We start from the raw sequence: 13,570 nt of genomic DNA, 5'->3' as shown, positions 1-13,570 counted from the left end.
GAGAGCAGAGGAGCGTTTAGGGGCCTCTGACCTGGAGACTATGTTACTGGCAGGAAGAACTTTAAAGAAAGATATCTTTCCTTTTTTACCCTCAGGTCTTTAATAATAATACTCTATACTGCCAGCCAGTCAAATCTCCTTGGTGCATCGCTATTATATTCACTGCTTCCAAAATGTCACCCTTACTCTATAGATTGTTGCGCCCATTTCTTTTATTCAGTCAAATTTACTAGTTGCCCGTTGATGAAGGAATGCCCTCCACCCTTCAGAATTTACGGGATCTTGCCAGTCTCAGAGTAGAAATTCCTTGCTCCTTCCCACAGTACAAGACCTCTTGTTCCCAAAGGCATGTCACAGGGCCTGTTTCATGTTGTACTCTCTCTGACCTTCATGAGAGAGTAAAGTAAAGGAGCCCAGAAGCCTTTTACTCCATCTTACCAAATGCATATTATTCGATTTCTTTCTTTTTTATCCTCTAACAATTTAAGTTTCACGTGGATAGGTGGAAGCCATATATGAGCGGGAACAATTCCACAGATAGAGTGTTTGCTAAAATGCAAGGCGCTAGATGTTGAGAGCAAATAAAGGCTTCATAAAGGTCCAGAGAAAATAGAGGGTGGACTCTATCCAACTTCTACCTGTTGGTAAGGGTGGGCTACCCAGCTTCCTTTACCCAATTTCCTATAGAATAGGCAGCTTCTGCTTTCACTTAAAAGCCCAGTTAAAACACCCACCCTCCCCCCAAAAAGAGAAGGAGATGAAGATGAAAAAAATATTCCACTTCAAACTGTCCTCCGTCTGGACACTCAGGGAATCTCAACAGGGGCAGAGCCAGAAGAGACCAAAAGGCACCAAGTGCAGTCACAGATACAGACTACACAAGGCAGCAGCTCTCTCTACTGCTCAAGTAGGGAAGGACACCAGGCAACGCACTGGAGGTGGCTGTCTTATTCAGTGGGGAAAAAGAGCAAGCAAGCAAGCAAGCAATCCGGACAGAAATTCCATCATTGCAGGCAGAAGGATATTCACACAGAAATAGCAGCCTCAACTGTGTTAAAAACTTCTGCTAGTTCCTTAAATGGGAGGTGTCAAAATCTGTGGCATCTACCTAACCTTCATTTACCCCTGGGGACAGGAGACACAACCAAGAAGTTGCTTCTGAGAAATAAGCTTCTCAGAAGCTACTCTGAGGACACAAGCCACTGGCTTTTTGGCATTAGCCAGAGACTTGTTTTCATAATACCTCCCCAAACCCACCATTTTCTATCCCTTGGTTTCCCATTCTGTGACATCTCCCACTACCCTCACGGGGACACTAGCACTCATCAAAAATCTAGAACTGGGGAATTCCCTGGCGGTCAAGTCTTTAGGACTCTGTGCTTTCACACCCGAGGGCCCGGGTTTGATCTCTAGTCAGGGAACTAAGATCCCACAAGCCATGTGGTGCGGCCAAAAAAAAAAAAAAAAAATCTAGAACTGAGGAACTATAATTAGGAAAAAGGTTGCTTTCTGAGTTTTTTTGGTTGTTTTTTTTTGGTGGGGGTGGGGAAAGAGGGGGGGAGATGGAGATGGGAACTAGAGTCAGAAGTCTACACTGTCAACTGTTATTTTGCTTCCCAAGTTTTTGTGGTTCTTTAGCTCATCAGGTGGTTGACTGTCTCAGAGCAAACTGCCCGAGGCAGAATTCTCAGGACAGAAACTCTAATAAGAGAGAGCCCTGCTTGCCTCACACACCCTCCCCAAAAGCCTAATATTAGAATCAGAAAAGACAGTTAACACTTTGCTTATCTGACAATCTGGCCACCCCACACAAAATTATAGGCCAACAGAGTATTAGGTCTCAGAATCAGACTCTGAAAGTCAAATATTCCTCATCATATTACCATTCTCAAAAGCCTCAATCACGCATACCCCTGCCATGGTGGGATAAACATAGAAACTGCTGTTTGGATCTGCATGGGAAAGAAAAAAACTGTTAATCCAATAAAATGAATAAACTACTGGAAAAACTTGCATGCTGAATCCTGTTCTTACTGCTGAAATCCAGACAATTTAAAAGAATACCTGGAACGACCTCTAAGTAACTTCCACATCACTCAGCACTGGAGAAAGGGGACCAAACATTAGTGGAGTAAGGGAGAAATGGGCTCTCAGAGACTTTGCAGACCACAAGGCACCTAGGCAGCCACTGACCATTGTTCTCCAATCTTCTAAAGTCCTAGAGAAAGAAAGCAAAGGCAAGTGCCCAGTATGCAGCTTTTAAAAACTTAAAAAATACTACCTTCAAAAACTAAACCAATTCCTGATTGGTTGGAATGTACAATAAGGCTGATCTTTAAGCCAATCAGAGTTCTGGTTGTTGGGAATGAACTAGACACTACAGCAACTGCCACTCACTTGGCCCAACATTTTATTAAAATCGCTCAATTTACCTGGCTTCAGTTAATACATGAATCTGAATTAAACCAGCAAGGAACAGAGAGACCCTTTCTCTGTGCTCTACCTTTGCTCCAGTAAAGACTATTTAACAGTTTTGCCACTTGTTAATACCAGGGTTCAATTCAATCAATTATTTGCTGGTATTCAGGATTCTGTATTCCTAGCTTTATCCCTTCCTTAACCGTGACTTATTTGTCCCACTTCTTCATCTCTGACCCCACAATTAAAGCATACCAAAATGAAAGTGAAGGCTGAAAGCAGTGTTTCTCACTGATTTGGGCTCCAGGTCAAAGATAAATTCCCATTCAGTTTGCAGGCTTTGTCTAGCTGCCTGCCTTGGAACTTCAAGAGAATGTTTAGGGGGACACAAACCTAAGAATTTGAAACAGAGTGGGGAAGAAGGGGGAAAAGTAACCCCACAAGCTCTGCAGTTAAGGCCACAAACTCCAAAACACCCCAAGAAGCTGCAGTTAATAGCAACTACAGCAGCCCCCGGGATATGGATTCAGGGTTCAGTGCTTCCCACCAACAATATTCATAGAAAAATAAAAGGCAAGATCCCAAAAGAGTTTACAATACCTAGGTACTAAGAAAGGGCCTACTAATAATTGTTCTTGCTCTCCTCCACCAGGAAAACAGACACTGAGAAGTTAAGATTATCAGCCCAAGGAATCAGGTAAGGATGCCCTTGGCTCCTAAGTCGATGGCTCCCATTGGTTCTTTTGGACCTCACTGCCCAGTCAGGCCAGATATATGCTGAGACACAGAAGTACTTCCTCTGTTGATTAGCAACTTGAAATCCTTCGATTTTACCATAATAAAGACCACCTACGGAGACCAAACTACTCCCCAGTCCAGGAAATACAACCAGACAGCCCTCACTCAAGACAGGCATTCATGTATTAGGTAAAACAATCAGCAACTTCCCAGGAAAATGTAAGTTTTTAAATTAGCTGAAATGTAAAACCTCTGAAATTTAGTCCTCTCGCTCCCCAAGCAGCTTTATCTATTCTGGTGGGCAAAGAGAAATAATAATCTTCATGTCCAGAACCCTGATCTATTTTGGAGTGCCAAATAACACATCTTTTATTTTAGCTTCTCAGCTGCTATAAGGGAAAAAGAACTTTGTCCAGAATGACAGGCAAAAAAACTGGAGTCCATTTCTTTTTCTGTAGAGACTCTAATGCTAAGGAAATAAAACATGTAGCCATTTAAAATGCTACAACCATGAGGTCCAACTTCTTGAAAGTTCCTCTCACTGTGCCCGCCCCCCCCCCCCCCCCCCCGTGGGACTGTGACAATTCAGCAGCAGCAGCAGCAGGATGCCCTTGGGCCACGATGCAAAGAAGGACTCCTTGCTGGACTTTACAAAAACAACCCGAGACCCATCAACTCCTGTGTCCCCAAGTGAACTAGGAGTAGGACTGTAACAAGAGACACGAACTTGGCCTAATAACTAACCAAGTCAGATAGTAAAGGGCATTTGTAAGAGATGTGCCTATCCCTGCCCTCTGCTGTGGCTACACAGGAGATTCCAGGATATGTGAAAAATGTAAAACAATCTTCCTCCAAAACTTCTAAGTCACCACTCCATTTTCAGCCTTGGAAAGCTACACGTAAACAAGGCTTTTTCTTACTAACAGAGCCCAGTACTTACCCTCCTAAGGATGCCTTACATGGCGGAAAGTCAAATGCTGATACTTTTATTTCGCTGTGTCTTCCTTTTGATTTTTTCACATAAGTGGTATACAACAGACATTACATTTATTACGTCTCAAAAAGAGCTGTGTCTGTTTTACATATAAGTCTATTTCATAAGAATGCGTTTTTCACTTATAGTTTTTTTCTTAGTGGCAGAGAAAACAATCGTGCATTTTACAACCAATGACATCTTAAAACTCCATGAAATAAGGCAGTTAACATCAGTCAACACCCTCCCTTATTCTGTTTACTGCTACCAAATACCATACTTTTTTGTGTGTCTGATGTGGTCACATTACAGCATCACCTGTTTTATGTTTTTTTATGATAGAATATCATAAAAGGGCTGATTTTGTTTTAAGGAAAAAAATTTGCTTTACATAGGAACTTTGAAGGGAAACTCAAATTAAGGACAGTGCCTATGTCAGAGATTTATACTAAGTAGGCTGAGTTTATTTTAAATTACATATAGCCCAACTCCCTATTTACAGCACAAAGAACCACTGAACTCCTTCCAAACACAAGTAAAGTAAATTCCCTACAATTAACTTAAGTTCTGCCTGTATTGGTGGGAGTTTTGTGTCCTGTTTTGCAGTTCCTTAATGATGCTTAATTCTAAACACCTGGAAAGAACTGGTTTGTGAAACCCCAAAACCAGGAACAGACAGAGACTAGGCTCTGGTTTCCTGCCTTCTCTGATATTCCAGGGACCTATTACACTTTGTCAAGGCTCTCAGCTCCTGCTCGCAACAGATCAGGAACCTGGGACACTGGCCATAGTAACTACCCTTAAGCTTGATAACTATTCATTCTGCCTCCCTGAATACCTCTGATGTTTCAAACCTAGATAGTTAAAAAAGGTAAAAATTCTCGGAATCCTGATTTCAGATCTCATGAACTAATCACCACCTCGAATCCTCCAGACTGAAATCATAATGGGCTTGGTATAAAGACATGAAATATGTGGGAAGGAGACTGAGAGAACTGTAGTCAGTTAACCTGCGGTTGACGAGGACAAGGCTCCAAACTTCCAGAAGCTTTTCGTTAATTCTGCTCCAGAATTAGGACAAGTATGACTACCCACAACTGTGTTCCAACCCCACTTCCAATAACCTGCCTTAGCTGTAGCCAAAATCCAGAGCGTTCTCGAAAACCACTCACTCTGCAGCTCCCTTGCCGAGTCCGGACTGGCAATCTCGAGCCACTGCGGCTGCCCAGCAGAGCCAACAGCGCCCAAGCAGCTGCCCTCCTCCTTGCTGCTTAATTTAAGAAACAGCCCTGAAAGAATGACCTTAGAAAGGGTGGAAGGAGAGGGTTTGACGTGTGGAGCACGAGACAAAGCCCCTCACCCTTCTTTCTCTATCACCTTAGACTTCTGGGGTAACCGAGGGACCACCAGGTCAATAACGGAGACACACAATACCTCGGGCCCAGACTAGCGCTCGCTGGGGTATAATTACTGAGGAAAGGAAGTGAGGACAGCAAGAGCTTCGGAGATGCAAAGGGCTGAGACACAAGATACAGAAGTTAACAAGAGAAGGAAGGGGTCGGGGGCGATGTAAGAAGGCGTCATCACAGCCGCGCCGCCACCCCCCCCCCCCGCAACAGACCTCCGAGACCCCCTTAGAGACCCGGCCTCTACAATGAGGACAACCTTCCTCTCTGCTGGGCAACAACGCCATGCCTCAGCTCCTCAGCCAGGCGGAAGCAGGAGAGGAGGGCAAACCTCCGAGAGCGCCCCTTCAGGGGGTCCATCCGGACTCGATCTCAGATGGGGGAGGGGGGCTTCTCGGAGGGCGGGGCATTGCCTCTGTAGGGCCTGCACCACGGCAAAGACGGGGTTACCGGAGCCATGGAGCTGAAGATCGCCCCTTCCCCTACCCTGCCACCCGCTTACCTCTTCGCTTCCTCGTCGTCTAGCAGCTCTGGCTCGGTCGCCGCCATTACCACATCGCACTCCGCGGCAGCCGCCATCTTACCGCCGGGACCAGAGAGCCGGGTGGGAGGTCGGCGGTGAAGAGCACTTCCGGTCGGAGCATCGAGCAGCTCGGCGGCGCTGCGCCCAGAGGGGCTACCTCGGGCCCGTCTACCAGCGAGAGGCCCTGATTGGGGCCAGAGCGGCCTCCCGCCCCCGGAGGTCCAGGGTGGTCTCCTCGCCGGAGCGGGGGCCCAAGGACGGTTTCTGTGCGTAGGGGGCGCCACTTTACCCGTGGGTCGGAAGGGGGAATACAGGAGGGTGTCGGCTCTCTAGGCTTTGGCTTTCCTCAGTATTCTGAGAGCCTCGTTGCCATAACAACTTCCAATCCTAGAGAGTCTCCTGTGAGGCTCAGGGAGTCTGAGTTGGGTAGAGACGCGGTGACCCTGTACCCTGGAGAGAAAGTGCCCCCCACTACCACCTTTCCGACCTTGGAGTTTGTCCACAGCTTCCTCCCGCGAAAGGCAAGAAGAGACACTCTGAATCCAGTTTCCTCAGCGTTCATCGGCCCCTGGAAGCCCTGACCAACCAAGCCAGGGGAACGCAGGGCGTCTTCACACCACGCCTTTCATCCCCTCCGGATCTCCAAGCACCAACTCGTTCATCACCCTAATGACGCTGACTTTTTTATGAGGCTGCTTTCATGTCAGCCGCCTGGGAATGCCACCTCAGCATTAAGCCTAGGGAGGGTGGCACAGGGCCCCAGACCCTGCCCTGGAGTTTATAAGGTAGCTCGCGGGGTGAGGTCCCTGCTCTACAGGGTCCTCAGTGCTCCCAACCCTCATATAAACTCTGTGCTCGGCACGCTTGTCTTGCCGATTGCAGTCTGGATTGGGAACTCAGAGAGGGCAAGGACACAGCCCTTCGTAGTACTTCCTTTCACCCAAACCAGTAATTTTTGTGGACTTGAGTTAAATAGGGGTTTCCTGAGGTTAAACTGGGGGAGTTTGAGGTTAAATTTTTAAAGTTAAAGGGTACTAAAATAAGAATGGGTCAAGAGAATTTTAAAAGGATTTACCCCGCCCCCCAGACCCCTGACGCCCTTGCTTGCTTCTCCAGTAAAACAGTGTGCCATTGTCCATAGGACGCTTGCATGGTTCTTCTTATCACAGTGCTGAGGGAGCTGAGATCACACCTAACACTGGGGAGTGGAAGATGGGAGAGGCTCAGGGGGTTGGAAGAGAGAAGTCATTCAGCCAGCCAGTCATTCAACAGCCCTCTCCAAAGTACCTACTTTGTGCTGGGTTGGGAAAGCGCAGACTCAGACCATCTAACCTGCTTGCCAATGGCTCACGGTCTACAGTCTAATACAGGAGGCCCATCTGTCTTTAACCATCTTCCTCCTTTGTGTTCTCGGCATCTAAAACTCCCAAGTTATCACCAAGTCTTGTTGATTCTCTTACCAAATGTCTCCCAAATCTATCTCCTTTCCATCCCAATTCAGATTCTCATCATTTTTTGGAAAACTTGGAATACTACCATAGTCTAACTAACCCCAAGTCTCACCTCTCTCCAACCTTCACTCTTCTACCAGAGTGATCCACTTAAAAGCAAAAACTGATCATGTCACTTCGCTGGCATAAGTCGTATCAATGGCTTTCCACTGCTGTTAGGATACAGTTTGAACTCTTTGGCCAGCACACAGGCCTTTGATTATTTGGCTCCTTTCTACCATCAGTAATGAACCCAAATACTTGTAGTTCCAGTAAATGCCATGACTCTTGCCGTATTTCCTCCACCCTTTCCTCCCACACCCTTCAAACTTCAACACAGACCTGACCTCCTCTAGGAAGGTTCCTCGGAGAATGTGGTGCCCACTGCCCCCAAGTTAAATGCCCTTAGTTGTGCTCCCATAGCACCTCTGTAATAGTTCTTACCATGCTGTACTGTAATTATTGGTTTAGATGTCTAGCTCCTCTAGATGGTGACGTTCTAATGGGCGGTAACGGTGTCTAATTCCTCCGCTTTTTCTCAGCACGTGGTCCTGTACGTGGCACAGAGTAGGAGCTCAGAAGACATTGGATGAATAAATGACTGAGTAAACAAAGTGTTACTGTAGTAGCCTTTAGAGAAAGAACATATGGGCATCTGAGGCACCAAAACAGCCGGCCGGTCTAGGGAGCCTAGAACCCTGTGCTCTGGAGACCATTCAGCCCAGGTCCCGGCCGTCATTTCCCCGCCGGCCTCTGGAGGCGCTGTTCGGCTGGCGCCGGCTCTCCTCCGCCAAAATAGGTCTTGCAGGATGGAAGCTACGGGGCGGGGCCAGACGGAGCCCGGAAGGACCCGGAGGAGATCCGAGTGTTTGCGGCCGTGCTGCCCCACCCCTGGTCCCGGCGCGCGTAGAGGCGCCCGGCCGGGCTGCTGCTAGGGCCCCAGGAGGTACGGAGCTGGGAGGCCGGGATCGACCACTGCTTCCGGACCCTTTAGGTGGCAGGATTCCGACTCCCTCTGGGAGCCCTCTTGTGGGGAATTCTGTTCCGGAGGCCCGCCTAGCAGTCGGGGTATCCCTTAATTTCGGGGCTCACTATATGAGGCCCCTCGCGGGGAGGGGGATCTGTACTAAGAGTTTACTTTGGAGAGGTTTCTGTTTAAGATCCCTTTGGGGAGTGATCTCTGTATCTCTCCTCTGGCGGGGGCGGAATCCTCGTCTGGGGCTCCTTCTGGGAAGCCTGTGTTTGGGATGCCTTCGAGGAGATCTCTGTTTGGGACCTCCAAACAGAGAAGGGATTTCTGTGTCTAGGCCTTATCTGGGTTTATCAGTTCAAGAGAAACAAAATTATTCTTTTTTCTGAAGTGTTTTTTTCCTTAGATTCCTTCACTCTTTTGTTTCTGTCTTTTTCATCTGAGCCATGGCCTTGACTGGGAATTCGAGGGAACTAATTGTCTGGATAAGCCATACGGGAAAGCAAAATGTTCTTCCTAATTGTCCATTCTCCCCAGGAAGAGTGGTATAAGACAGATGCATACAAAATAATAGTCCTGCCTATTTCTCCATGGGGTCATGGTTAAAGAGAGGGAGCTGAGCCAGAGCTCCCTTCAGCAACTGGTCCTCCACATCCTGTGCACAGAAAGGAACCTGGCTAGTGGTTCCTTTAAACCAGCGACTCTCTTCCCCCTTTATGGCAACGCTTACCGAGCACCTGCTCTGCGCCAGTTACTGGCCTTGTACTGGGAATAAGATGAATAATATACAGTTAACTGTTCAGTAGTGGATATAGACACATCACTTTAGTACACCCTGCCTAGGGTAGCAGACAGGGCCGAACCCCTGAGGCCATGCATCCACTTCAGAACTTGCGTCCTCAGTCAAGGGAAGTTTGCCCTTGGTTTTGATCCTGCCTCACCCAGTGTGCTTCCGTTCTTCAAGGTTGAAAGCTAAGCATGGGGAAGAGCTGCAAGGTGGTCGTGTGTGGCCAGGCTTCTGTGGGCAAAACTTCAATTCTGGAGCAGCTTCTGTACGGAAACCACGTAGTGGGTGAGTGTTGCTGGGCGTGAGGCATGGTGGAGGAAGTGGAAGAATGAGGAGAGGATTTGATCACAACACAAAAAGGCTAAAGGTCGCTGCTGCTGGTCATTACACCGAAAGATCCCAACTCTACAACACTGAGGATATCTGGAAAGAGAAAACCCAATGTCCGAGATAGGAAGGAAAAACTTCCGCGTCACACTGTGTTTAGCAAGGTATCAGCGTGAGATTAGAGCTGTCCCCCCAAGTTATTCCAGTCTGGCCAGACTCGCAGTCTTTGGCCCTCTCTCCTCAGCCCCCATGTACCTTTCTCTCCCTGTCTGGTTGGCCTGTTAGGATATATTCAGTCACTCATGTTCCCAATCTCTTTTCTCCCTAGAAACAAGTTTTCTCCTCATTTTGTCCCAGGTTCTGAGATGATTGAGACGCAGGAGGACATCTACGTGGGCTCCATTGAGACTGACCGGGGGGTGCGGGAGCAGGTGCGTTTCTACGACACCCGGGGGCTCCGAGATGGGGCTGAGTTGCCCCGGCACTGCTTCTCCTGCACTGACGGCTACGTCCTAGTCTACAGCACGGACAGCCGAGAGTCCTTTCAGCGCGTGGAGCTGCTCAAGAAGGAGATTGACAAATCCAAAGACAAGAAGGAGGTGTGTGTGGGAACCCTGGTGATGAGAGAGAGTGGGCCCTGGGCTGGCTTTGGGAGGCCTGGAAAGGCTCTGTTTTTCACTGATTTGCCAGGACGTGGGTTTAGAGCTGGAGGGCGGAGATGGAGGCCACTGGAGGGTGTCTTCACTCCTAGAGGTGGCCGTATGTTGAGGCAGCTCTACCAAAGAGGCCTCTCCAGTTTAAGACGTCCCCACTAGTCTTTCTTTATAATGATTCTGTGCTCTCCCCTGTGAAGGCCCTTTTGTTCTCAAATCCCGCTTTAAGCTGCAGGCATTCTGGGAGCGCTTCCTCACCGGTTACTTTGCCAACAACTAACTGACTGCCAGTAATGATCAGGCATTGGTGACACAGGGCTTGTAATGGAACTCCTCCAAATGAAGGCCCCCGTCCACAGTTTCTAATACAGGAAGAGATGAGACATCAGCCATTGAGACTTTCCCTCTCCTACAACTCCGAGGTGGAAATGGTTGCTTTTTCCTCTCCTCCCTCTGTTCAAATTCTGGCCTCCATCTGGCACCCCCTCCAGGCGTTCCATTACAAGCCCAAGGTGGTCACTGGCCCTCACGACCATTCCTGAGGTCCATGCTACAGCCACGGGCCTCTACTGTGTCCCTCTTCCCCAGGTCACCATCGTGGTCCTCGGCAACAAGTGTGACCTGCAGGAGCAGCGGCGTGTAGACCCGGATGTGGCTCAGCACTGGGCCAAGTCAGAGAAGGTGAAGCTTTGGGAGGTGTCGGTGGCTGACCGCCGTTCACTGCTGGAGCCCTTCGTCTACCTGGCCAGCAGGATGACCCAGCCCCAGAGCAAGTCTGCCTTCCCCCTCAGCCGCAAGAACAAGGGCAGCGGCTCCTTGGATGGCTGAAGAGCTGCCTTGCCAGCTCTGGAAGATGGGTTGAGGGGAAAGGGAGGGGGGGTTTTAGGCAAGCTGTCCTTCCCAGTCAAGGGGGGAGCTCCCCACTAGGCCAGGCAGCTGGGCTGTCCCAGGCTCAGGTCACTTTTGCTCCCTCCCAACTCTGGGAAATGGAAATAGTCTAGGTTAGCGGTCCCCAAGCCCCCCAGCCCCCATCCTGCTGTATCCTAACAGCAATGGAAAGCCATTGATAGGATTTATGCCAGTGAAGTGACATGATCAGTTTTTGCTTTTAAGCAGGTCTAGAGTGGTTTTGGATCACTGTCCCTTCTGCCGGCCCTGGACAGGAAGCAGAGCTGTGTGTGGAAGTGCTCAGTCTAGGGTCTGATTCCTATCGCAGGGGTCTTACACCTCTGGGTTTCCTGCCAATCTCACACACACACACTCACACGCTTACGGCACCAGCCTGGATTCTAGAGAAAGGGCATCCAGGTGTCTCGTTTGTGTGTGTGTGTGTGTAGATGTGCACACGTGTGTGTGCTGGTGTTCGGGGCGCCTCCTCATCCAACACCCTGACCTCTCTCCTGTCTTCTCCTGGGCTGAGAGAAGCTAGCCTGCTGGGAGCATAATCTTCTGTTTCAACTCTTCCCCCAGCTTCCTGCTTCCCCTTCCTGCTCAGGGAGCATTTTCTTGGTTGAGGTGGAATGGAATGCCGACTGGGCTGGGAGTCACCAGCTGGCTTTGTGGCCCTGCGAGGCCTTTCGCCTCTAGGGGCTTCAGTTTTCTCAGCTGTAAGGTGACGGCAGTTGCTTAGATGATCTAGATCCTCTCCAGCCCTGTGTGTATACTGCCCATGGTTGGGCTGGCTGCACTGTTCCCTTAGCTTCTCCCGTTTCAAGGTGCTATGCCTGTGGCCCTGGAGGCTGGGACACTGCTCCCCACCCCCCAACCACCAGGGGGCAGGAGTGCACTACCCACTCTAGTTGCCAGAGTGGCTGCCCAGTGCCCGATCCGCGGACCTCACAGCCCTGGGGACTGGTCGTCACCCTTTCCTGTGGTTGTTTTCAGCTGATAGCTGGACTTCTATTTATAGATTACCTGTGTTTATATGCCTGCCGCCATGGTGGAGGCTGGGCAAGGTGCTCGTCTAGCCCTCCCCTCTTACCTCAGATGCCTGAACAGAGTAAAGCCGGCCAACAGCAGCTTCTCAGGAGCTGCCAGATCTCTGGGGGCTCAGAAGGGTGGTTACGCTTCCAACACGCTGTAAAGTGAGCTGGTGACCCACAACTTCCCGTGCCCACTTCGTGCTTCTGATGTACACACCTAGCATAGGTGAAGACACTACAGCCAGGTGACCTTCAGTACACGCCCCTTCTCCCCAAGATGGGAGAGGTGAGCAGGGTCAGGTGGCCCAGGCTGGGCGAGTTAGGGCGTGTACAGGCTTGGGCTTAAATTGATTTATTGATGCGTTGGACACAATAAAACCACAACTGTTATCAAAAAGTTTCCCACCCTCCCCCCTTTTTCTTGTTCTCCCATTGGAAACAGCTTTAAAAAAGATACAGGTGGATACTGGCAAAGTCCCATATTGTGGGGTGAGGGTGGCAGTGCTGCTCGGGTGGGATGGAGGTTATGACATTAATTTTGACAGCATGAAAACGGGTCTTGAGAGTGGCTCCAAGCGGATCCCAATACTCAGGTGAGTCACAGTGAGGGGGCCTTGGGGTGCTCGTGGGGGAAGGGAAAGCTGAATTGAGCACTAGGGGCCAGTTTGGGGTGAGAGCTGGAAGGGAAAGCTCTTTGGGAGCCCTGGGGGTATTCGGTGTTAGCTGGACCCATAGTCTGAGGGAGACCCAGTGTCACCCCCCCCTTCCCCCCACCCCGCCCCGAGAGCTGGGATTCAGGAGGAATCAATGAAAGGCTAAGAGAGTAGAACGTGTGTGGGACTGAGCACTTCCTCTGTTAAAAACTGGGCCCGGCCAGCACATTACCCTGGCCTCCCCGTCGTAGCCCATCCTGTCAGAGCGGATGGAAAGCCCCGGAGGCTTGCAGTTCCAGCCACCCCTTGGCTTTGCCCCACTTAGCACTGCTCCCTTCCTCCACAGTCTTCCACCACATCCCCAATGGTCAGCTCGTCCAGGTAACCTTGAACCCACTCCATCTTGAGACCCTGTGGTTGGGGTGGCTGTGACTGTCCCCTTAGCTTCTCCCTTGAGACGGCCCCCTCAACACCAGTGGTTCTCTAGAGAATCCAGTGAATGGGGAGGGCCTCCCCTCCCTGCCCCTAGGGCATGGGAATAGAGGTCGGGCTAGGAAAAGGTAAGATTCCTCGGACCTCAGCCACATGGGTATAGGTCTTGAGTAGGAGAGTGAGAGCACCACAGGGCTGGGGCTAGGATTCTGCATAGATCTTTGGATTTTCCAGTTTGTTCCCCATAAATCAGGATGGGAAATGGAGGGGAGCCCAGG

At 49.8% G+C, this 13,570-nt stretch overlaps 2 protein-coding genes across 5 annotated transcripts in view; one reads left to right on the top strand and one right to left on the bottom strand.

Moving 5' to 3' along the window:
• The window catches only part of DNAJC7 (DnaJ heat shock protein family (Hsp40) member C7), a 30,242-nt gene extending 23,646 nt beyond the window's left edge, over positions 1–6,596 (bottom strand). The window contains exon 1 of one of the 2 annotated variants that reach the window (XM_033410832.2): positions 6,038–6,596. In XM_033410832.2, the coding sequence (XP_033266723.1) occupies positions 6,038–6,114 (77 nt within the window). In that variant the 5' untranslated portion in view covers positions 6,115–6,596. The remainder of the gene's footprint in view (positions 1–6,037) is intronic. The other variant, XM_004282800.3, reaches the window with a different exon arrangement.
• A 1,262-nt stretch (positions 6,597–7,858) lies between these two features.
• Positions 7,859–11,256, top strand: NKIRAS2 (NFKB inhibitor interacting Ras like 2). Of its 3 annotated transcripts, XM_004282802.4 has the most exons (4): positions 7,859–8,494; positions 9,483–9,590; positions 9,990–10,231; positions 10,874–11,256. In XM_004282802.4, exons 2-4 carry the CDS (start codon positions 9,497–9,499, stop codon positions 11,111–11,113), a joined length of 576 nt encoding a protein of 191 aa, XP_004282850.1. In that variant the 5' UTR covers positions 7,859–8,494; positions 9,483–9,496; the 3' UTR covers positions 11,114–11,256. The 3 variants fall into 3 exon arrangements, with proteins under 3 accessions (XP_004282850.1, XP_033266726.1, XP_033266728.1); XM_033410835.2 differs by lacking the exons at positions 7,859–8,494; positions 9,483–9,590 and adding an exon at positions 9,607–9,796 and having other exon boundaries at positions 9,961–10,231; XM_033410837.2 differs by lacking the exons at positions 7,859–8,494; positions 9,483–9,590 and adding an exon at positions 9,614–9,796.
• Positions 11,257–13,570: the final 2,314 nt, after the last annotated feature.

The sequence above is a fragment of the Orcinus orca genome, chromosome 19 (assembly GCF_937001465.1).
Source record: "Orcinus orca chromosome 19, mOrcOrc1.1, whole genome shotgun sequence".
In the NCBI taxonomy this organism is placed as follows: domain Eukaryota; kingdom Metazoa; phylum Chordata; class Mammalia; order Artiodactyla; family Delphinidae; genus Orcinus; species Orcinus orca.
This window is presented reverse-complemented; position numbering and strand designations above follow the sequence as displayed.

Excerpts from the sequence above, each read along its gene's own strand:
- NKIRAS2 (XM_004282802.4), top strand. The coding sequence starts at position 9,497 with ATGGGGAAGAGCTGCAAGGTGGTCGTGTGTGGCCAGGCTTCTGTGGGC. Across the intron at positions 9,591-9,989 it reads GTACGGAAACCACGTAGTGG|GTTCTGAGATGATTGAGACG; the intron begins GTGAGTGTTGCT and ends ATTTTGTCCCAG. Across the intron at positions 10,232-10,873 it reads AATCCAAAGACAAGAAGGAG|GTCACCATCGTGGTCCTCGG; the intron begins GTGTGTGTGGGA and ends CCTCTTCCCCAG.